The sequence below is a fragment of the Otolemur garnettii genome, unplaced genomic scaffold (assembly GCF_000181295.1).
Source record: "Otolemur garnettii isolate 467f Iridium unplaced genomic scaffold, OtoGar3 scaffold00099, whole genome shotgun sequence".
Classification (NCBI taxonomy): Eukaryota; Metazoa; Chordata; class Mammalia; order Primates; family Galagidae; genus Otolemur; species Otolemur garnettii.
The window spans coordinates 1,237,464-1,260,918 of record NW_003852494.1 but is presented as its reverse complement, the minus strand read 5'-3'; the positions used below and the strand labels follow the sequence as shown (position 1 = coordinate 1,260,918).

General features: G+C 41.2%; 2 protein-coding genes across 6 annotated transcripts in view; one reads left to right on the top strand and one right to left on the bottom strand.

Annotated features, from left to right (window-relative positions):
• The window catches only part of VPS29 (VPS29, retromer complex component), a 20,590-nt gene extending 14,775 nt beyond the window's left edge, over positions 1–5,815 (bottom strand). For 2 of the 3 annotated variants that reach the window (XM_023516839.1, XM_003795995.3), the window contains exons 1-2: positions 5,658–5,815; positions 3,007–3,018 (exon numbers count right to left, since the gene is read on the bottom strand). In XM_023516839.1, coding sequence (XP_023372607.1) covers positions 3,007–3,018; positions 5,658–5,660 — 15 coding nt within the window. In that variant the 5' untranslated portion in view covers positions 5,661–5,815. The remainder of the gene's footprint in view (positions 1–3,006; positions 3,019–5,657) is intronic. The other variant, XM_003795994.2, reaches the window with a different exon arrangement.
• A 50-nt stretch (positions 5,816–5,865) lies between these two features.
• The window catches only part of RAD9B (RAD9 checkpoint clamp component B), a 27,137-nt gene continuing 9,547 nt past the window's right edge, over positions 5,866–23,455 (top strand). Inside the window, exons 1-6 of one of the 3 annotated variants that reach the window (XM_003795992.1) lie at positions 5,866–5,999; positions 9,097–9,167; positions 11,298–11,447; positions 12,310–12,424; positions 15,721–15,820; positions 22,661–22,767. In XM_003795992.1, coding sequence (XP_003796040.1) covers positions 5,963–5,999; positions 9,097–9,167; positions 11,298–11,447; positions 12,310–12,424; positions 15,721–15,820; positions 22,661–22,767 — 580 coding nt within the window. In that variant the 5' untranslated portion in view covers positions 5,866–5,962. The remainder of the gene's footprint in view (positions 6,000–9,096; positions 9,168–11,297; positions 11,448–12,309; positions 12,425–15,720; positions 15,821–22,660; positions 22,768–23,455) is intronic. The other 2 variants (XM_012809026.1, XM_023516838.1) reach the window with 2 other exon arrangements.

Sequence of the window (23,455 nt, the reverse complement as noted above, 5' to 3'; positions counted from 1 at the left end):
TTTTGTAGTTTTTGGCCAGGGCTGGGTTTGAATCGGCCACCTCTGGTACATGGGGCTGGCACCCTACTCCTTTGAGCCACAGGCACCGCCTGGAATTTAGCATTTTTAAAGACTGGTGTGGCAATTCCTAAATATTTCTGCAGTTGTAATGTAAAACCTATAAATTTATTCTAGAAACATTATTAAAGGGAATTGTTAAAAATGTAATGATGGAGAAAAAAAGTTAATTCTATAATTTATGTTTACTAGACTGACAACTATTTGGAAGTATTGTAGCCAAAATTTATAATATTTTATTTTAAAGTATTAGCTATCAATTACAGAGCATGAAAATAGCCTATATTTCACAGTTGCACTTGGTAAACATATGCTTTTGGATTATAATCTTTTTTATCTTTCATTTTATTAGAAATCCTGTCATATTTTTATTATCTGGATTAAACTGCCTATGCACCCTCAGTATAGTTCCCATATTAAAAAAATTCATAATCTTTCATGTATATTAATTAGACCACTAAAAGAAAAAAGAAAGCTAGGTAAGTGATGAATTTAGCATGAGGTGGTTTAGAGTTGCAACACAGCCTCAGATGACAATAATAAATTTTGCTCTTAAACAGAAAAGAATATAAAACCCCATTCCTATAAATTCTTAATTTTAATATTTTGGTGGCACCCGTTTCTCAGTGGGTAGGGCACTAGCCATGTATACCAAGGCTGGTGGGTTTAAACTTGGCCCAGGCCAGCTAAAACACCAATGACAACTGCAACAAAAAAACAACTGAATGTTGTGCAGGGTGCCTGTAGACCCAGCTACTTGGGAGGCTGAGGCAAGAGAATCACTAAAGCCCAGGAGTTTGAGGTTGCTGTGAGCTATGATGCCACAGCACTCTACCCAGGGCAACAAAGTGAAACTCTGTCTCAAAAAAAAAAAAAAAAAAAAGATTTGACCAACATTATTTTAGTCCATTAACATATTATTAGATTATTTAAAAATAGTATTTGTTGGGCAGCACCCATAGCTCAGTGGGTAGGGTGCCAGGCACATACACCCAGGCTCGTGGGTTTGAACCTAGCCCAGGCCAGCTAAACAAAGACAACTACAACAAAAAAACAGCTGGGCATTGTGGCAGGTGCCTGTAATCCCAGCTATTTGGGAGGCTGAGGCAAAAGAATCACTTTAGCCCGAGTTTGAGGTTGCTGTGAGCTGTGACACCAGGAAACTCTACCGAGGGTGACATAATGATACTTTGTCTCAAAAAAAAAAAAAAAAAGTATTTGTCTTTCAAAGGACAATAGAATCAATTTCTTCATCTTGATTAGCAGAAGCACCTCCATTCTATACAATGTGTTTTCAGACATCCTATCCATAAATGTAGATGCCCTTTAACTGCCTGGGTTTTTTTTGTTTTTTGAGACAGTCTCACTCTTGCCCAGACTACAGTGCCCTGGCGTCAGCCCAGCTCACAGTAACCTCAAACACCTGGGCTCAAGCCAGCTCCTGCCTTAGCCTCCCATGTAGCTGGGACTACAGGCACTTGCCAAGATGCCTGGCTAATTTTTCTATTTTAGTAAAGATGGAATCTTGTTCTTAGGCTAGTTTGGAACTCCTGAGCTCAAGAGATCCTCCTGCCTTGGCCTGCCAGAATGCTAGGATTACAGACATGAACCACTGCACCAGGCCCCCTCAACTGCTTTTAAAGGCAAGACTATTCCTTAACGTTGTCAAAGAAAACATTAAATATCTAGTAGGATAAAACAAAATAGTTTTGCCACTACAGACTTTGCTCTGGGGGGCCAAGGCAGGTGGATCACCTAAGCTCACAAGTTGGAGACCAGCCAGAGCTAGAGTGGGATGCCATCTCTAAAAATAGCTGGGTATTGTGGTAGATGCCTGCAGTCCTAGCTATTCAGGAGGCTGAAGCAAGAGAATCACTTGAGCCCAAGAGTCTGAGGTTGCTGTGAGCTATGATCCCATAGCACTCTATGAGGGTGACAAAGTGAGACTCTGTGTCAATAAAATAAATAAGTAAAATTAAAATGATCACTAAAACAAGCTTGATTCATCTTACAACAAAAATAAAATGACTGAAAAGAAAAGGAACTGTTATCAGGATATAGAGTAAATGAAGTAACACAAGATTACAAAATTAGCACACTTTAAAAGAAATTGTTAAGTTTCTTCTTCATAAAGACTAGTTTCAGCTGGTATTTGTTCAGTGACTTAGATTACTTGTTTCAATGCAAATCTTAGTGGACAAACATCCCTAAAACTAAAAACCACTGTGAAGTTTCCATCGTCACTGGTAATCATATAAAAGTACCTGGATATAGACAATCTTCATTTTAGATGGGATTCCTTCAGATATAGATTCAAGTACATAGTTAATGTGGGAAGCTGGCATTTGAGAAAAAGGTAAAAAATAGATTTCTATATTAAAAAAAAAGGACCCCCCCAACTCATAAAAGTGTATATACCTATTAATACATTGAAAATGTTTAAGACTGACGATCAATTATTTGTTCAATGTGAAAGTACCCAGAAAGAACATTAGTAAGACATAGTACTTTATAATGACTGATGACATAAATTCTGTAGAGTATCATGGATTATCCCAAAATGAACTCAAGACTATTAGCAGTCTAAAGATATAATTGTATGAATGACCATACAGAAATGATTTCAAATTGGTAAGGCTCCTCAGGAGAACAGAATCATCTGGTTTCCAGCTGGTGACAAAGTTACAGGGAAAATAGTGTCAATAACACATATTTTAGTGCCCAAATTCCACACTTTGACAAATCAGGTTAGACATAGATTATAGAGTCCTTTAAGAAAGCAAAAGATCCTGTAAATGGGAGCCTTATTAAATCCAAATAAAGAACCAACCCAATCAAAGCATGGGAATTTGGTTATTTCCTATTTGATAGACTTAAAGGAGGAGAAACCCAGTCAGTAATTAGCCACCCAACCACCACTGTTAGTAGGAGCTAACAGAAGGAACTTACTCTGTGCCCAGCCTTAGTGGAATGAAGAAGTTGATTGCAGACAGGGGGATGAAAAAAAAAGGGTGAAACATGACCAATGTTAAAAGAAAGCAACGAAAAGAAAACAACCAATAAAAGAACAAAAACCCACATGAATGAAAATGCAAACCGTTAATGATTTCTGAGTGTTATGAAAGAAAATGTTAAAAATCAGCTGTGCTGAAAACAATACCAAAAGAAACATTTGCTGTATTTTTAAACATGACACAAATACATGTTGATAAATTTGTTTTGCCAGTCTTTTCTACTTTTCCTAATCTAGTCTCCACAATGAGTTCCATCCTTTTTGTTTTCCATGCTGTTTAGACTTTTATGAAGTTTTATAAAATAAATTAATTTAGATTTTTTTTCCTTTTAAGTAATTTAGATTTTTTTTTTTGAGACAGAGCCTCAAGCTATCCCCCTGGGTAGAGTGCTGTGGCTGCACAGCTCACAGCAACCTCCAACTCCTGGGCTCAAGCGAGTCTCCTGCCTCAGCCTCCCAAGTAGCACAACGCCTGACTATTTTTTGGTTTCAGCCGTTGTTGTTTTGGCGGCTCAGGCTGGATTCAAACCCGCCACCTTAGGTGTATGTGGCTGGCGCCTTAGCCACTTGAGCCACAGGCGAGCCATTAATTTAGATTTTTAGAAGACAACTTGTAAATTCATTAGTAATAGCTTAAAGGCTACCATTTTCTGGATTAGTCTTTTCCTCAAGAGTGTAGATTTTAATTCTTTTACATTCAAAATTCTAGTAGTTAGAAAATTATGCTACATCTAGGTCATTATTTTTTATAGAGGATGTAACACAATAGCATGAATACATTATCAAGTGATAAACATGCCAACCAAAGATAATAAAAACACACACATTCATCAGTTAAAAATGCACCTGAATTTGCTGCCCATATATTCTGGATACTGTGTAGTGGGTGTCTCTTTTGCCAAATAAAAGCTTTTAATCATAAAAGAATTAGCTAATGCCAAATTCTGCCCAGTCTTTACTATTTCATATGAAAAGTGATGTTCCAATACAAATACCCTAAAAAATAGTGTTCATCTCTCAAAACTTCAGAAACATGACTATGGAAATCATGACAAGTAATGATTACATTTTCTCCTAGGAGTAGGTGTCTTAAAATTACTGACTCCTAGGAGAATAAATTAAATTATTTTAGAGTCTGTTTATAAGCTAAAAATCAGAAGTGGGATTAAATCGTTAAAAATATAACAGCATTCGCGCCTGTAATCCCAGCACTTGGGAGGCGGTGGCAGGTAGATTGCCTGAGCTCACAGGTTCAAGATCAGCCTGAACCAGAGCAAGACACCATCTCTTAAAAAAAAAAAATAGCCAGCTGTTCGGGCAGGTGCCTGTAGTCCCAGCTACCTGGGAGGCTGAGGCAAAAGGGATCACTTGAGCCCAAGAGTTTGAGGTTGCTGCTGTGAACTAAGACGGCATGGCACTCTTGTCAAGGATGACCAAGTGAGACTCTGTCCCCACCCCCCCCAAAAAAGTAAAATAATGAAACGTAACAGCATAAATCTTTGGCTGCCACGTCTATAAGCCACTTTTGAAAAGGCTATGTTTGTCATGGAATAGTAATAATCTCAAAAATGCAACCGATGCCTATCAGAGAGAGTAGTCCCTTTTCAGATAACCTCTATCGACACAAACGCAAAGATAATCACAGCTCCTCTTGAAACAGTTCACTTTTCAGAGTCAAGGACGCCTTTGAAAATGATTACAGGTATGAGGCCTCTCCATTAGCAACTCCCTAGTTTTTATTTAAGAAGGTTTTAGGAATATCAATCTGTTCGGGGAGAAGGGGTGATGGCTTGAAGTTGTATGGGGGAGACTGAGGAAGACTGATGAACAAAAGAGGTAAAGCCCCCTAAAATATTCTTTGGAGCCACTGGCCCTTTCCCCAGAAAAACGTACATATTCACAACATTTTCCAAACAATTTCGAGTAGTTCACAGACTATTAAGGAATCCTATCTAAAGGGTCGCAGCATCCCAAAGAAACAACTAATCTTAAGCGCCAACTCCTGCCCTCTGGGGAGCACACTTCAGATTACAAAAGCACACGCACGTTTTTTCCTTTTTTGGGTGGGGGGGGGGTTGTTTCTATTCCCTTTCTCTACATAGCAAACCTAAAAGGACAGGGAATTCTGCTCGCTCCTTCCCGTTTTGCACACGAGAGGCCAGTTTTCGACACAAGGGGATGGTAACCTGTACACCCCAACCAGTGGGAGGTAATTTTTGCGGGAAAGGAGGAGGGAAACATCTGGAAACTGAGAAGAATCGTCGCCCCTCTCTCGGGGACGTTCTATTCAAAGAACCAAAAGCTTTTCCCGGATCAGGCAAGCAGACCTCGTGACTGGATCATCCCCTATCCCTCGTACGTCCGCTGGTGCCTGGGGCCCAGTATGAGGCAAGGGCCGACCGCACCCAGAGGTGGCCGCTCCCTTCCTTCCCTATCCCTGTCGTGGGCCTTCTCCGACCAACGCCTGGGCTGCGTCTTCAAGGCCTCCGGGATCGCCCAAGCCCTCCCTCTTAGACTCTCTGTGGCTCCCATCGACGCAGCTCCCGGCCGAAAGCCAGGCCTCAGTCGCCACAACTACCGTCCTCACCATCCTGTCACCGGGATCCGCTCAGTTACCACAACCGCCGCCGCCCTCTTCCTCAGGCTTCTCGGCGTCCCGCCCACCTCACCCATAACCAATGAAAAGCAAAGTCGACAGAAAACTGCCATACGGCGGCCCGCACAGGCCCTTCCCAGCCGTAAAGCGAACTTGCGCTTTGGGAATTGGTGGGGGCAGAGTGGTAGGGTGGAGAGATGAGATCGCGAAGCTTGGAAAAGCGCGGGCAACATCCGGGCACTTGGGGCCTCGAGCTGAGGCGTGCCTTCAGGCTTTGCTTTTCGCTGCTGGTAGCCATGCTGAAATGCGGGATGAGCGGCAGTCAAGTCAAAGGTGGAAAGGCCTTTCTTGCTTTCTTGGGTAGAGAAGGAAAATCCAAAAGTTCATGAGCATCTCCACTTTTCCAGTTTGCCTTTACAGACGAAGAGTGAGGACAAGAGGCCTGGCCACACCCTTGCGAGTCCTGTTAGTTTCTGAGGGGAGGATGAAGGCCCATCTCCTTTTTTTTATGCATAATATTTAATATGGGCGGTATCTGAGATGGAATTGTAACATGGGGCCTCAAGCTCGGGATGGTGAGGGCTGTTTAGGGAGAAGTTGGTGTATATTTAATTAATCCTTAGGCAGCAAAAGTATTTTTGTGCCAAGAGAAAAACAAGGCTGGGTTTTCTTCCCAATTCTACAGTTTTTGTTTGAATGCTCGACCTCAGTCAAGTCGCTTTGGGGCTGTTTCTTCATCTGTAAGATGGAATAACTGTACCTTCGTTATGAGTTTGTTGTAGCCATGAGATGGAAACGTGTATAAAGAGCTCTAGAATAGATGGGAACGAACAGGAGCTATTATTATTATTATTGTAAATGGCACTTTAGAAATGGAAGTTACTCCAGAAAAGTACTGTAGAACCTCCATAGTTGACCACCTTCCCACATTAATAACCTTCTTAAATTGATCTAATTTTCATAGACCAAATATGCACCATATGTACGTATCAGTACAGTAGGCCTCCTCTGTGTGTTGACCAGTTTGTTATAGTCCCTTAAGGGGTCAACTTATACAGGTACTACTGTAGTTAAAAAGCAATGGTTTCCTAAAGGTGGTAACCTGAAAATGGTCATGGAGAGGTATCTTGTGGCTGGCTTCTGGTGTGTTGAGGACAGCTATGGGACAGACTTTTCTTGTTATTGTTGTTGAGACGAGAGTCCCACCCTATGCCCTGAGCAGAGTGCAATGGTGTCATAGCTCACTGCAACCTCAGACTCAGGCTCTGGGCATCAGCTGCCTCAGCCTCTGGAAGCTGCTGGAGTTATAGGCACTCGCAGTGGGGTGCTGGCTGGGTTTTCATTTTTTTTTAGTGAATCAGGGTCTCACTCTCACTCAGACAAGTCTCAAACTCCTGAATTCAAGCCATTCTCCTGCCTCAGCCTCCCACAGTGCTGGGATTACAGGTGTGAGCCACTGGCTATGGGACAGTATTAATATGCAGGAAAGGGAAGCCTAAGTTTCCTACATCTGTGTGTTTTCAGAGGACTAGGAACTTCTCTTTTGCAAAGTGTACCTTAGTTGTTAATAAGTAACTGTTTAATTTTATTTTCTCTCTTAGACCATAAGCACTATGAAGGCAGGAATTGTACCTGTCTTATTCATTGCTGTAGCCCAGTGGGTTGTACTTGAAACATAAGTAGGTGCTCAGTAAATATTCATTGGATGAATAAAAGGGCTGCATTAGGCAGCTCCAGGAAAAAGTGGTGAAGGTCAAGTGGTGAAAAGGGACAAATGCCTTTACTTTTTTTTGGCTGGGGGTAGTCTCACTCTTCTGTGCCAGGCTTGAGTACCTTGGCGTCAGTCTAGCTCAAAGCAACCTCAAACTCTTGAGATCAAGTGATCCTCTTGCCTCAGCCTCCCAAGAAGCTGAGACTACAGGTGCCCACCAAGACACCCAGCTAATTTTTCTATTTTTAGTAGAGACTGGGTCTTGCTTTTTTTCCTTTCTTTCTTTTTTTTTTTTTTTTTTTTGAGACAGAGTCTTAACTATATTGGTCTTGGTAGAGTGCTATGGCATCACAGCTCACAGCAACCTCAAATTCTTGGCCTTAAGCTGATTCTCTTGCCTCAGCCTCCCAAGCAGCTGGGACTACAGGCGCCTGCGAGAACACCTGGCTATTTTGTTGTTGTAATTGTCATTGTAGTTTGGTAGGCCCAGGCTGGGTTCAGACCGCCAGCTCCAATCCATGTGGCTGGTGCCCTAGCTGCTTAACTACAGGGGCTGAGCCTCCGTCTTGCTCTTGCTCATGCTGTTTTCAAACCCCTGACCTCAAGAAATACTCTTGCCTCAGCTTCCCAAAGTGCTAGGATTACAAGCATGACCCATCACTACCAGCCTACCTTTCCCAGTGTATGCATTGTGATTCTTTTTTTTTTTTTTGAGACAGAGCCTCAAGCTGTCCCCCTGGGTAGAATGCCGTGGCATTACAGCTCACAGCAACCTCCAACTCCTGGGCTCAAGCGAGTCTCTTGCCTCGGCCTCCCAAGTAGCTGGGACCACAGGCGCCCGCCACAACGCCCGGCTATTTTATGGTTGCAGCCGTCATTGTTGTTTGGCGGGTCCGGGCTGGGGATTCGAACCCGCCACCTTAGGTGTACGTGGCTGGCGCCTTAGCAGGTTGAGCTATAGGCGCTGAGCCTGCATTGTGATTCTTAAGTATTGTAATCTGATTTTATGACTGGAATTATTTTTCCTTTTTTATACTTTTCCATGAATTGAAGTGGCCATCCATTTTTACTGTAGCATAGTATCCCATATCTGTTATGGCTCTTACTTATTCATAACTCATAAGAACATTAACAGTATCATGCTAGATCAGACCAATATTTCATCCAGCCCTAGCATCTCTTTCTGACAGGATACTTAAATATGTTTGATAGGAAAGTCTGGCATCTGCCATGCTGCCCTCCAACACCAGAGATACATTTAAATATTTGTAATTTCTTTCTCAAGATTTATTTTGACTTTGCTATCTGTGAAGCTATTAATTAAAACACTTCTATCATGTACTCCATGCACTGTTTTCACACTCTTGGGGGAGGAGAGCAAATACAGTTATTTCATTCAAGTTTTAAAATATGTTAGTATGGAAATTAGCCTGCCATTATAGCTTTATGCAACACTACAAACATATAAGAGAAAGAATTTTGTTGAATTTTATTTCACACACTGCAAATTTTATGGAGTTCTGGCTATGTATCTGTCATTTTGCCAAGGGTATTATACTGTATTAAAGCTGTGTAGTATTAGTTTATAAAACTGAGTTTTTAAAATGACTTTATCTTGAGTCCTCTGAATGCTGTAGTAGTTCTATGATTTGTTTTTTTTGTTTGTTTTTATTGTTGGAGGAAGAGAATGTAAGAAAGCACTTTTCTTTTTCTCCATAGTATTTGGGAAAGCAATCCAAGCTTTATCACGAGTTAGTGACGAGCTATGGCTAGACCCATCTGAAAAAGGTGTAAGTAAGAAAGTAAATTAATAGAAGTAAAGTAAGAAAGTAAACTGTTTTTTTTTTTTTTTTGAGACAGAGCCTCAAACTGTCGCCCTGGGTAGAGTGTGCCGTGGCATCACAACTTACAGCAACCTCCAGCTCCTGGGCTCCAGCGATTTTCCTGCCTCCACCTCCCAAGTAGCTGGGACTATAGGCACCCACCACAATGCCTGGCTATTTTTTGGTTGCAGCCGTCATTGTTGTTTGGTAGCCTGGGCTGGATTCAAACCCGCCAGCTCAGGTGTATGTGGCTGGCACCTTAGCCGCTTCAGCCATAGGTGCTTAGCCAGAAAGTAAACTATTAAGGCAAGAGAAAATGTTTAAAGATTCCAGTCCAGATTGGATGTTAACCAGGAAATCCAGAAACTGTACTCATCCTTTTCATTGTTTTTAATTTTATATATTTGAATAGATTTTGAACATAGTAAACCTGAAAATCATGCAAACAACTGATTTAAACCAGAAGTTACACTGTTTTTATACAGTGTTCAATATTTCAGTATTTGAATATATTTTGAGCATAGAAAACTTGAAAATCATGCAGACAAACAATTGATTTAAACCAGAAGTTACATAGTTCCACTGTTTTTTAAAAATTTGAAATAATGGAAGATGGGAGAGGAGGAAGGGGGAGGAAGAAGGGAATTGGTGTGGGCACAATGTAAGGGTATATGGCACGCATATACCTGGGTGAGAGACACAACTACAACAGGGACCTTACATAACAACTGCAAACATTGTAACCTAATCATTTGTACCCTTATATTAATCTGAAATTTTAAAAAAATGAAAATAAATTGAAATAACACCCCATCCTTCCCTCTCTTACTTCCTGTTCTCTGCTGTCTTCTTTCCCTTTCTTATCTCTCCATCTCTCTCCCCTCTCCTATAGAATAAACTTATACTTTCATATCCTAAAAAAATTTGAAATAACTTCTGACATTAAAAATTGAGACAGGCCAGACCAGGCCAGGTGCAGTGGCTTATGCCTGTAATGTTAGCTCTCTGGGAGGCCAAGGCAGGTGGATTATCTAAGCTTACAGGTTTGAAACCAGCCTGAGCCATCACGAGATCTTGTCTCTGAAAATAGCCAGTCATTGTGGCAAGCACCTGTAGTCCCAGCTACTCCAGAGGCTGAGAATCACTTGAGCCCCAAAGTTTGAGGTTGGCTGTGAGCTATTATGGCATGGCACTCTACTGACGGTGACATAGTAAGACTCTGTCTCCAAAAAAAAAAATTGAGACAGTCCAATTTTTCCTGCTTCTTGTGAAAATTCATTCAGAAGACTTGCCCACTTTGGGCTTGCATTTCCAAATGGAAGTAATGGCTGAAAGTAATTCCCCCCCTTACACAAGGTGTAAGACTGCCAGTATGCTGTAGCTCCCTTTTGTATTGCCACCTCACACTTTAAAGTTAAGGCACTTATAGGCATTTTCTTCTTCTTTTTTTTTTTTTTTTGAGATAGAGCCTCAAGCTATCCCCCTGGGTAGAGTGCTGTGAGCTCACAGCAACTTCCAACTCCTGGGCTCAAGCAAGTCTCCTGCCTCAACCTCCCAAGTAGCTGGGACGACAGGCGCCCGCCACAACGCCCGGCTTTTTTTTTTGGTTGCAGCTGTCATTGTTGTTTTGGCGGGCCTGGGCTGGATTGAAACCCACCACCTTGGGTGTATGTGGCTGGCACCTTAGCCCCTTGAGCCACAGGCGCCGAGCCAGGCATTTTCTATTGTAAATTTTCAATGTGCAAGATATAAGATTTTTTTTTTTTTGAGACAGAGTCTCACTATGTTGCCTCTCAAACTTGTGGGTTTAAGTGATTCTCTTGCCTCAGCCTCCCAAGTAGCTGGGACTACAGACGCCCGCCACAATGCCCAGCTATTTTTTGTTGCAGTTGTTGTTGTTTAGCTGGCCCGGGCCAGGTTCAAACCCACCAGCTTCAGTGTATGTGGCTGGTGCCAATATATACACATGTATATACATGTGCAATTTTAACACATACTGAATAGTGCCGTGGTTAACATTCCATAGACTTATTTAAAATTAAATTATGGTTTAAAAAAAGTCATTTTCTGATAATAGCCTTTATCTTATTTTTCCAGCTTGCTCTAAGATCTGTGAATTCTTCTCGATCAGCATATGGATGTATTCTGTTCTCTCCTGTGTTTTTTCAACATTATCAATGGTCAGCTTCAGTGAAAATCAATGATAAAGACACAACATTTAATTTAAATTGCAAATTGGGAATGAAGGTAAATATAAGTGACCCTGGTTTTCTCTCTCTTTTTTTTTTTTTTGCAGTTTTTGGCCAGGGCTGGGTTTTGAACCCACCACCTCTGGCATATGGGGCTGGCGCCCTACTCCTTTGAGCCACAGGAGCTGCCCAGTTTTCTCTTATTCAGTAGAAAATTTTTTAAACAGAACATAGCATGTATTCTCTACTTAATATAGGATGTCCCCAAAGTCACCATCCATAGGGAAAATGGGAAATTGCAGCTAAATGTACATTTAGTTTCAAAATATTCATTACAAAATTATACAAATATTTACAAAATATTCTCTGTGTGTTGGCCACCTCTTTGTAAAATTTTGTAATGAATGTTGTGGAAATAAAAGTACATTTAACATTACAATTTCCCATTTTCCATATATCTATGGGAACTTCAGGAGTGACTTTTGGGATACCCCATAGTTTAAATGGCATGCAAGACAAGTCCATTCATTTATGAATATTTACACTTTTCTTAGTTTTTTTTTTTTGAAACAGAGCCTCAAGCTGTCCCCCTGGGTAGAGTGCTATAGCTTCACTGCTCACAGCAACCTCCAACTCCTGGGCTCAAGTGAGTTTCCTGCCTCTACCTCCCAAGTAGCTGGGACCACAGGCGCCCGCCACAACACCCGGCTGTTTTTTGGTTGCAGCCATTATTGTTGTTTGGCGGGTCAGGGCTGGATTCGAACTTGCCACCTTAGGTGTACGTGGCTGGCGCCTTAGCCACTTGAGCCACAGGCGCCGGGCCACTTTTCTTAGTTTAAAAAAAAAAACTAGTATTTAAGCTAATTTAAAAAGACTATATTAAGTATGTGTTTAATATGTATAATGTATTTGTGTTACAGTCAATTCTGCCCATCTTTAGGTGTCCAAATTCCCTTGAAAGAAATGTAGAGAAATGCAAAATATTCACCAGATCTGAAAAGTGCAAAGTAGTTATTCAGTTCTTCTGCAGATATGGTAGGTATAATTAAAAGTGGCTTAAAATATGTTTTTTCACAGTATTTTTCATGTTTAGAATATTTAAACTGTATATTAAGACTTTGCATTGCATTATTCCTTAGAATTTGTGTAATTATGCGGAGGGCAGTTGCAAGTATTGTCTTACCAGTAGCTGTAGAAGTCTTGTAAGATGTTTGGTCCTTTTGACTTATCAATGGCATAAGCTGTACCTGCAGACAAACCAATTTTTTTTGAGAAAAGGTCTCATTGTGTTGCCCCAGCTAGAGTGCACTAGAGGCTGCAAGGTCTAGGATAAATTACCACATATGATCTTACTTTATCCCTATGGCAATTCTATAACATAAAGGTAGGCAAGATTATACCCATTTTATAGAGAGCAAAATAAAGGTTTGAACCCACCAGCCTCAGTGTATGTGGCTGGCGCCATAACCACTGTGCTATGGGTGCCAAGCCACCTTTATTTTCTTAAAAAATTTTTCCCCATGACCTTTTGTGAATCCAGAATCTCTAAAAATAGATCAGATTATGTCATTCCAGTGCTCAGAAATCTCAGATGGCTCCTGATTTTACCCAGGATAAAAGCCATAGATGTCAGAATGGCCTATATGTTCCTCCATGATTCAGAAGCCCTGGTGTCTTCCTCCTTAGGGTGTGTGCCCTATTTTGCCTTGTTTTACTTGTTTTTTTCTTTTCTTTTTTTTTTTTTGAGACGGAGCCTCAAGCTATCCCCCTAGGTAGAGTGCCATAGCATAACGCTCACAGCAACCTCCAACTCCTGGGCTCAAGCGAGTCTCCTGCCTCAGCCTCCCAAGTAGCTGGGACTACAGGCACCCGCCACAATGCCTGGCCATTTTTTGGTTGCAGCCATCGTTGTTTGGCGGGCCCGGGCTGGGGATTTGAACCCGCTACCTTAGGTGTATGTGGCTGGAGCCTTAGCCGCTTGAGCCACAGGCGCCGAGCCATAGTTTTTTTCTTGTCTGTCTCTGTTCGCTGGAATCTAATCTTTGTGAGAACAGAGATTTTTGTCTGATTTGTTCTTTGCTAGTTCCAGCTCCTAAAATAGTCCCTGTGTGGTAAATTACAAAAATAAAAAAGTCACAAATTATTTGTCGCTCCTCCTTTCAATAGTTGGAGTATGTTTCCCCACTTTGAAACTTGGCTGGGCTTAGACTTGGATATGGTGCCAATAGAGTATACTAGAAGTAATATTGCATGAGTTCTAAGCCAACCCTCCAGAGACACGTCAGCTTCCATTGTTGTCTTATGAACCCTTCCACCATCATGAGAATGTGCAACAGTATAGTCTCCTGGAGGATTAGAGACCATGTGGTGTGAGGTCTTATCCATCTCAGTCATCACAGCCATCTCACTTGTCATGGATGAGACCCCAGCAATGAAAGTGAGGCCACCTGAACTATGCCTAGCCTAGGCCAGAAGAACCATGCAGCTAAATCATGAAAAATGACAAATATTTGTTGGAGGGGTTTGTTATGCAGCAAAAGCTAACACAGCCACAAAGTATTGGAGTGGTTTGTTATGCAGTACAAATTAATACAGTCTGGCACACAGTAAGTGCTAACCAAATATTTATCAAATTAATAAATATTGCTGTTATTAATTTAGTAAAAAATCCCACATAAGTTGAGAATGTTATTTCTAGTGAGCCCTTTTGATTCTTACTGCAACTATGCTATAGAAAGTATATAACCCACCTGGATTTTATTGCATGTGTTCTTTATGCAAAGGTAGATTAAAATTCTAGTTGTACTTGTTAAAACATTATAGCTTTGAAAGGTCACATAATCTCACTGAGCTATAGTTTCTTCTTCTGAGGTTAAGTCTTTACCCCATAGGGATAATGGGAGGATCAGAGAGAATACTATATATATGTAAAATCTATGCTCAGTTCCTGGCACAAAAGGCCATTCCTCTTATTGCTATACTTTCTCTTCCTTTAAAAATGAAAATAGGCTCGGCGCCTGTGGCTCAAGCGGCTAAGGCGCCAGCCACATACACCTAAGGTGGTGGGTTCGAATCCCCAGCCCGGGCCTGCCAAACAACAATGATGGCTGCAACCAAAAAATAGCTGAGCGTTGTGGTGGGTGCCTGTGGTCCCAGCTACTTGGGAGGCTGAGGCAGGAGACTTGCTTGAGCCCAGGAGTTGGAGGTTGCTGTGAGCTGTGATGCCACAGCACTCTACCCAGGGGGATAGCTTGAGGCTCTGTCTCAAAAAAAATAAAAAATAAAAGATTAGCTGAAGCCAGGCACAGTGGCTTATGCCTGTAATTCTAGTACTGTGGGAGGCCAAGACGGGTGGATTGCCTGAGCTCAGGAGTTCAAGATCAGCCTGAGCAAGAGCAATTCTGTCTCTTAAAAAAAAGAGCCAGGCATTATGGTGAGCACATGTAGTCCCAGTTACTCGGGAGGCTGAGGCAAGGGGATCACTTGAGCTCAAGAGTTTGAGGTTGCTGTAAGCTATGATCCTACAGTACCCTACTGAGGGTGACAAAGTGAGTCTCAAAAAAAAAAAAAATTAGCTGAGTGTTCTGCAAACTTGTAGTCCTAGTGTGCAAACCTGTAGTCCTAGCTACTGGGAAGGTTGAGGCAGGATTGCTTGAGCCTGGGTGTTTGAGGTTGCAGTGAGCTATGATTGCATCACTGTATTTCAGCTTGTGTGACCCTATTTCTTAACAGAAAAAAAGAAAGAAAGAATGAGAAACAAAAAAAAAAGAAAGAGGGGCTCAGCAACTGTAGCTCAAGCAGCTAGGGCACCAGCCACATACACCAGAGCTGGCGGGTTCCAATCCAGCCCAGGCCTGCCAGACAACGACAACTACAACCAAAAAATAGCCTGGCATTCTGGCAGGCACTTGTGGTCCCAGCTACTTGGGAGACTAAGGCAAGAGAATAGCTTAAGCCCAAGAGTTTGAGGTTGCTGTGAGCTGTGACGCTACAGCACTCTACTAGGGTGACAGCGTGACACTGTCTGGAAAAAAAAAAGAGAGAGAAAAGGAAAAAAGAGAAGAAAAAGGGAGGAGGAAGAAACTACCTGTATTTGAAAGGGATTTTGGAACTCTTGTTACTGCCTCGTCAGAGGATGTGACGTGTTGCTTGGTGTCCACTAGGGGGCGATAAACACATTTCATTAATGATGTTTCTCTAAGGTCTACTATGCTCCTGCCAGATAGGAAATGTTAGTTTATTATTTTACTTAGGCTGTAGAACTTACAGACTTTAAAATCTGTTCATTTTGCACTTAAAAATTATTAATAGGTTGCTTTATTCTTTTTAAGGTATTAAAAGAACTCATAATATATGTTTTCAAGAAAGCCAGCCTTTGCAAGTTATTTTTGAAAAGAATATGTGTTCTAATACACTAATGATTCAACCAAGGTAATGAGTTCTCTTTTGTTTCTTTTTATGAATATATTAACAGTATGGTCCCCAAGTAAAGAATTAATGCCATTTTTTTCTATCATATATATTATTTAAAGCTAAAGCTTGACTTGGAGAAATAATCTTGTAGAGTCAAGAGAAAACTTTGCCTTTTATCAGAATGTCTCAAAACAACAAATGTTGGCATGGATGCAGAGAGTTAGGAAAACCTCTACACTGTTGATGGGACTGCAAACTTGTACAACCTCTATGGAAAGTACTATGGAGATATTTCAAAGAACTAAAAGTAGACTACCATTTGATCCAGTAATCCCTCCATTGGGTGTTTACCCAAAGGAAAAAAAGACATTTTATAAAAAAGACACCTGCACTCAAATGTTTATAGCAGCACAATTCACAATTGCAAAGTTGTGGAAACAACCCAAGTGCCCATCAATAAACATGAGTGGATTAATAAAATGTGGTATATGTATGCCATAGAGTACTACTCAGCCATAAAAAAGTGATGAACTAATACCTTTTGTAGTAACCTGGATGAAACTTTAGATTCATTCTTCTAAGTAAAGGATCACAAGAATGGAAAAACAAATACTACAAGTGCTCAGTATTAAATTGGAACTAATCAATCAATGCTTAATGTGCACATATGGAAATAACATTCATCAGAAATCAAGCAGGTAGGAGGGGGCAGAGGGAGTGGATAAATTCACACCCAATGGGTACAATATACACTGTTTGGGTGATGAGCACAATTATAACTTTGACTTAAACTGTACAAAAGCAATTTATGTAACCAAAAAGTTTATATCTTCATAATGTCCTGGAATTTGTTTTTAAAAAGAGGAAACTTTGAAAAAGATAATAGTAGATAAGAATTGCCTGATGGTAGCAGTGATAATTTAGTGGCCAAGGAATTTCTAAAAATATCCCATCAGGAGCTTTTCTTTTTTTTTTTTTTTTTGGAGACAGAGTCTCACTATGTTACCCTTGGTAGAGTGCTGTGGTGTTACAGCTCACAGCAACCTCAAATTCTTGGGCTCAAGTGATTCTCTTGCCTCAGCCTCCCAAGTAGCTGGGACTATAGGCGCCCACCACAATGCCTGGCTATTTTTAGAGATGAGGTTTCGCTCTGGTTCAGGCTGGTCTTGAACTCGTGAGCTCAGGCAATCTACCTGCCTTAGCCTCCCAAGTGCTAGTATTATAGACATGAGCCACCACACCTGGCTGCATCAGTGGCTTTCTACATCAAGTTCTCTCAAAAAAGATAAATACGTTATCTCATTATAATTTGCATTTATATGATGCCTATTTGAGTCTTAGAACACACAGCTTTCAACATTTTTTTTAATGTGAACTGATTTTATCCCTAAGTGTTACATTATTTCTGTGGATAATCTCAGAACTTCCATCTTACCACCCCTGCCATTTTCTCTGTTACAAGTGAATCTGTCAGTCTAGCCCACATTCAGGGGAAGGGGATCAAATATAGACTTGAATACCAGGAAGTGGGGATCACTGGGGCCATCTTTCACGCTGCCTAATACAGATAGTTTTAGAGAAGGAACTACTGGCACTGCGCATGGTGGCCCATGCCTGTAATGTTAGCACTCTGGGAGGCTGAGGTGGGTGGATTGCTTGACTTCAGGAGTTCAAGACCAGTTTAAGAGAGACCTAGTCTTTTACTAAAAATAGAAAAAAATACCTAGCTGGGTATTGTGGCTGGTGCCTGTAGTCCCAGCTACTCAGGAGGCTGAGGCAAGAGGATTGCTTGAGCCCAGGAATTTGAGGTTGTTGTGAGCTACAGTGATGCCATGGCATTTTATCCAGGGTGACAGAATGAGACTACCTGTCTCAAAAAATAAATAGGTAAATAAAAATTAAAAAGGAACAAAAAAAGGAATTATTGGATGGGTCAAAGACTTATAAAAATTTTAAATTTGTACAGATACTGGCTACTAAATTGCCATCTGAAAAGTTTGTGCCAGTTTACATTCCCACTGAAAGTGTAGAAGAATCCTTTTAAGTAGAGAATATAATCAATTTTGAAATAATTTTGCCAACCTGATAGATTTGCTAACCTGGTAGTATTATGAGATTTTTTTTTTTTTTTTAAGACAGACTCTCACTTTGTCAAACCCAGTAGAGTGCCGTGGTGTCACACAGCTCACAGCAACCTCCAATTCCTGGGTTTAGGCGATTCTCTTGCCTCAGCCTCCCAAGTAGCTGGGACTACAGGCACCCGCCATAATGCCTAGCTATTTTTTTGTTGTAGTTGTCACTGTTGTTTAGCAGGCCCAGGCCAGGTTTGAACCCACCAGCCCCAGTGTATGTGGCCAGCGCCCTAACCACTGAGCTACTGCACTGAACCAAGAGATGTTCTTTATTGTTGTGTTTTGTTACTAGTGAGTTTGAAGATTTTCATGTATTTATTATCAAATTTGTATTTTTCTTCCCTTTTGAATTGCATGTTCATGTTGTCATTTTTTTGTATCAAGTTATTTAGTGTCTTGTATAACATTTTCCCCTTAACTAGAAAAGTTCCCAAATGAATTTGGTAGGTGTTTCTGACATTTTGACATCAAGAAACACTGCTGAACTAATGTCTATCATTAGTTTGACACTAAGATTTCATAAATTCAAAGGATGTCAGTTTTATCTAGCAACACCTCAGTTTCAAAAATAATGTAGAACTTGGAATGCAATAATAAAAAGACAGCCTAAGTAAAAAAATTAAGGAAAGGGGCAGTGCCTGTGGCTCATAGGAGTAGGGCACTGGCCCCATATACTGGAGGTGGTGGGTTCAAACCCAGCCCCGGCCAAAAACTGCAAAAGAAAAATAAATAAATAAAGGAAAGGATTTTATAGACATTTCTTCAAAGAAGATGTCCAAATGGAAGTAAGCACTTAAAAAGGTGCCCAACATCATCAAGTCATTAGGGAAATGCTAATCAAGCAACCTTAAATCTGTGAATTATGTCATATGTGAATTATATCTCAATAAAGCTTTTTTTTAAAAAAAAAAAGAAAGGAAGCCCAGGATAAAAGGACATTTGGGGGCAGTGCCTGTGGCTCAAAGGAGTAGGGTGCTGGCCCCATATGCCAGAGGTGGCAGGTTCAAACCCAGCCCTGGCCAAAACTACAAAAAAAAAAAAGGACATTTGGGATGTTGAGAAAACCTTGAAAGTAATAGATAATACTTGAGGAAAGTAACAGAGGGAAAGAATACAGGGAGCAGACTCAGGTGGGTCTCTAACATAATTAACTTGAGTTGTATTTCAACAGCCTCATTTTCTACTATCTACTTTTATTATTTATTTATAAGAGGAAGGGCTTTATTCATCAGCCAGGAGCTTACAGCATAGAAGAATTCCAAATAGCCACGCTCCCTAGTCATTCCCTTTTTATCTCCAGTCAGAAACTTCCAACCCTCAGTTACCATTCTCATTGGTCCATTTGAATCAAGTGGGAGGTGCTGTTCCATCACAGGACTACAGGATTTCACAGAAGTGGAAATTTCCAAGTTCCAGAAAGTTAAGTTTACAAATTTCCAAGAGCTAAGTCGGTATGACGAGGACCCTGCAGCTGTATCCTTGTGGTCACTTTAAGAAGACCTGTTCTCCTGGACCTCACCCTTCTCGGATATCCTCTCTCATTCCCCCTTTTGAGACTCCATATATATTTTAATTTGGGGTCTCAATATCAGCTTGCTTTTGCAGGTGCCGATATTAATCACCTTTCACATTCAACTTTACATCACTTTTCTATAAAATCTAAGGCACAGAAGTGTTTCTGATCTGTCCTATAGTTTCTTTCCCAGTTCCTTCTGTTGCAGCACTGTCACATAGCACTACAGGCAATAGTCACCTGGCTGGGCTTTTCTATTATCCTGGTCTGGATCAGCACACAGATTTCAGGGACTGTGACTCCTCTCCGGTTCTCTACCCAGGCCTAATTGTACCATTGTGGTGGGCTAATACACATAGGAGTTTTTACTTTTCTCTGTGTCACATCCCTCCTCTTCTTTCCCCAAAATCCAATTAAGGCAAGTACCTTGAGGAGTTTCCTCAGGCTTTAGCCATGTGTTGACCAGCCCCCTCCCAGTATGGGGCTGGAGCAGGGCATGTTTACCATCTTAAACATTACCTTTGCTTCCCACGGGGCAGTGAAGCTCTCTTTAGCCAGCCGTGATGAATCCAGGTGAGGATTCCTTTCACCTTCACTGCCGTGAGTGTGGTCAGGATGATGGTGTAAAGTCCTTTCTTTCTATCTTGGTTTGAGGGGGACTAGGTTCTGATCTTTGACCTAGACTTGATTTCCTTGATTCCACAGAGAAAGGATGTACAGACACAAAAGACTAAATAGAACACGGTTAATTATCCAAGTGGAGATCCTCCTTGCTATTCCTCCTAGAGCTTTTGTCTGTTCACTTCAGTCTCTCCCAGTTCTTTTAGGAGTCCCTGCTAAATTGCAGAAGATTGATAGAGGCCTCTTTGAACAACACTAGTGGCAAGGCCTATAGCCAATTAAGCTTTGCTTCCTGGAAGAGTTTGCTGATTCTTGTTCTTATGGCCCTGTTCATGTACTTTACCCTGCCCAAGCTTTGAGGCCTATATGATACATATAGTTTCCAGGTGACATTCAAAGCTTTAGCTATCATTTGGATTAATTCTGTTGTGAAGGCTAGTCCATTGTCAAATTTAAACCAGAGTGGCAATCTAAACCATGGGATGATCTCTCTGGGCAACACTTCTACTACTTCAAGAATCTTCTTCCTGGTGTGGAAGGCTTCCACCTATTCCAAGTAAGTGCAAACCATAACTAGTGAGCACCATTTCTTGTATATCTGGACAACTCAGTATAGTCCATTTGCACATCTTTAAAAGGGGCTTCCCTGTAGGACTGAATTTTAGGTAGCAGGGATAGTCTCTGTCCAGTAGTGTGTTGGTTGCATGCCACACAATATTGGCTGACTTTCTTGGCAAAGGTGGCAAACAGGGGAATGTAAAAGTATCTCCCCAGAAGCCTCTTAATTTCTTCTCCTTCTATCCTAAGTTCATGGCTTCATGCATACAACCTCTATAACCAACCTCAGATTTTTACACAGTAAGCTTTGATATTTGGTGAGGCATGCTTTGGTCAACCAATGATACCCCTTGGTGTTCATAAGAGTAACCACTGTGTATGGTACCCAGACACTTAAATTTTGTCCCAAAGTCAATTTATCAGCCTCTTATACCAGCATGGCAATGGCTGCAAGTATTCTTAGGCACAGGGGCTATCCTTTCGAGACCCTGTCAAGATACTTAGAGAGATAAGCAACTGATCTTGCCCAGGATGCTACAGTCTGGGTGAGCATTCCCTCAGCTGCTCTATTTCTTTCTGATACCTTTTGGCTTGGCCAGGTCAGAGAAGCCTGGCACCGGGACTACCCAGTTTTTCCTTTAGTCTCTTGAAGGCTTTGGTTGGCTGGATTTCTATTCAATTGGCCTATTCTCTCCCCCCTTAATAACATCATACAATGCTTTGGTCAGTCTGTATGTTTCACACACTCTTTCACAGAAATTCTCAGGGCTTTCATCCAGCTTCTGCATGACCCCCAGCCACCTTATATATGTTTGTGGCTTTCTGTCTTTATTACACTGACAGGGATGAAGTCAAGGTTGTGTTCAGTGTAAGATAATGAAAACATTTAGCAATTACTTATAAACATTTACAGGTTCTGGACTTTGAGGCTAAGGTTTACACAATGAGAACATTAGTATTCCTATTTATAGACTTAGCACAGTTCTTAATATATTTCATAGTTTTAAGAGCTCCTAGAGAACTGATCCAAAGTTCTGGACAATTGAAGTGAATATTCCTGAACATCAGTTAGGTGTAGGAACACTTATGAGACCATGTGACAGTCACACCATTTACTGGGAAACTCTCATTCAGGTTCCAGTTTTTCCTGAGGTATCACAGATCAGGAAACGTTATTCTTGGGTATCTGGCTAGTTTTTTCAAAGGACTTAATTCCTTAATGCAGTCTGGACACCTCTGGAAATGCTACTCTAGCCAAAGCCTTGGTAAAATAACCAGTGCCTTCATCATGTCCTTGCCTTAGACTTCTCCCTATGCAGGTACCAGTTCCTGCATGCCAGTTCCTCCTGGTGTTTGACTCTTGAAGACCTGCCAAGGGGGTCCTTTCTTCACCCAGTCAAGGTGTCCACACAGGGAGACCAAGCTGCCTCCCTGGCACGCTCAGTGGTTCACTTTGCCCAGGCTGATCAGGGCCCCCCATATGGGTGTCCAGAGGATTGGTGGCAACTACTAGGTGCATCTTGAGCCTGTTCTCCTTGCTGATCTTGCTTCCCATTCAGGGAACCAAAAATGTTGCAGGAAAACGAGGCCCAACAGAGAGAAAGAGCACCCAAACAAAGAGGAAGGGCTTTATTCACTGGCTGGGAGCTTAAGGTGTAGAAGAATTCCAAATGGCTGCACTCCTACTATCTACTTTAGAGAATGATCTCAGGTCAATTTTTAAAAATATATTGGGCACACAAGAACATGGAATTAAAGATATTTTATTCTAATATTTTGTTTATACTGTAGCTTTCACATGTTTTACTAAGGACCTATTTTGCTATTCTCTTGGCCTTCAAATAGAGTTATAATTTAGAAATATATAAAAAAATAACAGTTTATAAATAAGAAAGAAGATAGGCCTTTTGAGTAAATTTTCCTAAATCCAGGCCAACCAACTTATTTCCAGATTAATGATTTGAATTGGAGTTAATAATGTTAAATTTTTCTTATTTTTCAAATAATGTTAATACTGCTCTTTACATTTTATAGGTTGCTTGCTGAGGCAGTTGTTCTTTTTACATCCAATCAAGAGGAAGTTACTCTTGCTGTTACTCCACTGAATTTTTGTCTCAAGAGTTCTAGTGAGGAATCAATGGGTAAGGATTATATCTGTCACAGTGTGTTGATGGATTATTACTTACTGGGTTTCTTGATGACTAACCATACAATAAATACCAGTGGCATAATATTTATTCTTGCCTAAAAGTAAGCCCGGACCTCATCTAAGAAAGGTTAGAAACATTTTTAAGAGGTTGTAGCACTTAAAAATGGCACAGAATTGTTTAAAGTTTAGCATAACCCATAATTAAAATATTTGGCTTTGAAATTCAGGTTATTTGGCTCCGCACCTGTGGCTCAAGTGGCTAAGGCGCCAGCCACATACACCTAAGGTGGCGGGTTCGAATCCAGCCCGGACCCGTCAAACAACAATGACGGCTGCAACCAAAAAATAGCCGGGCGTTGTGGTGGGCACCTGTGGTCCCAGCTACTTGGGAGGCTGGGGCAGGAGACTCGCTTGAGCCCAGGAGTTGGAGGTTGCTGTGAGCTGTGCAGCCACAGCACTCTACCCAGGGGGATAGCTTAAGGCTCTGTCTCAAAAAAAAAAAAGAAAAGAAAAGAAATTCAGGTTATTTTAAAATCAGGAAAATGGTTACAAAGAAAAATATATTTTTCAGTTAAGATTTTAAGGTGTGGGCTTGGCGCCTGTGGCTCAAGTGGCTAAGGTGCCAGCCATGTACACCCAAGGTGGCAGGTTCGAATCCAGCCTGGGCCCACCAAACAACA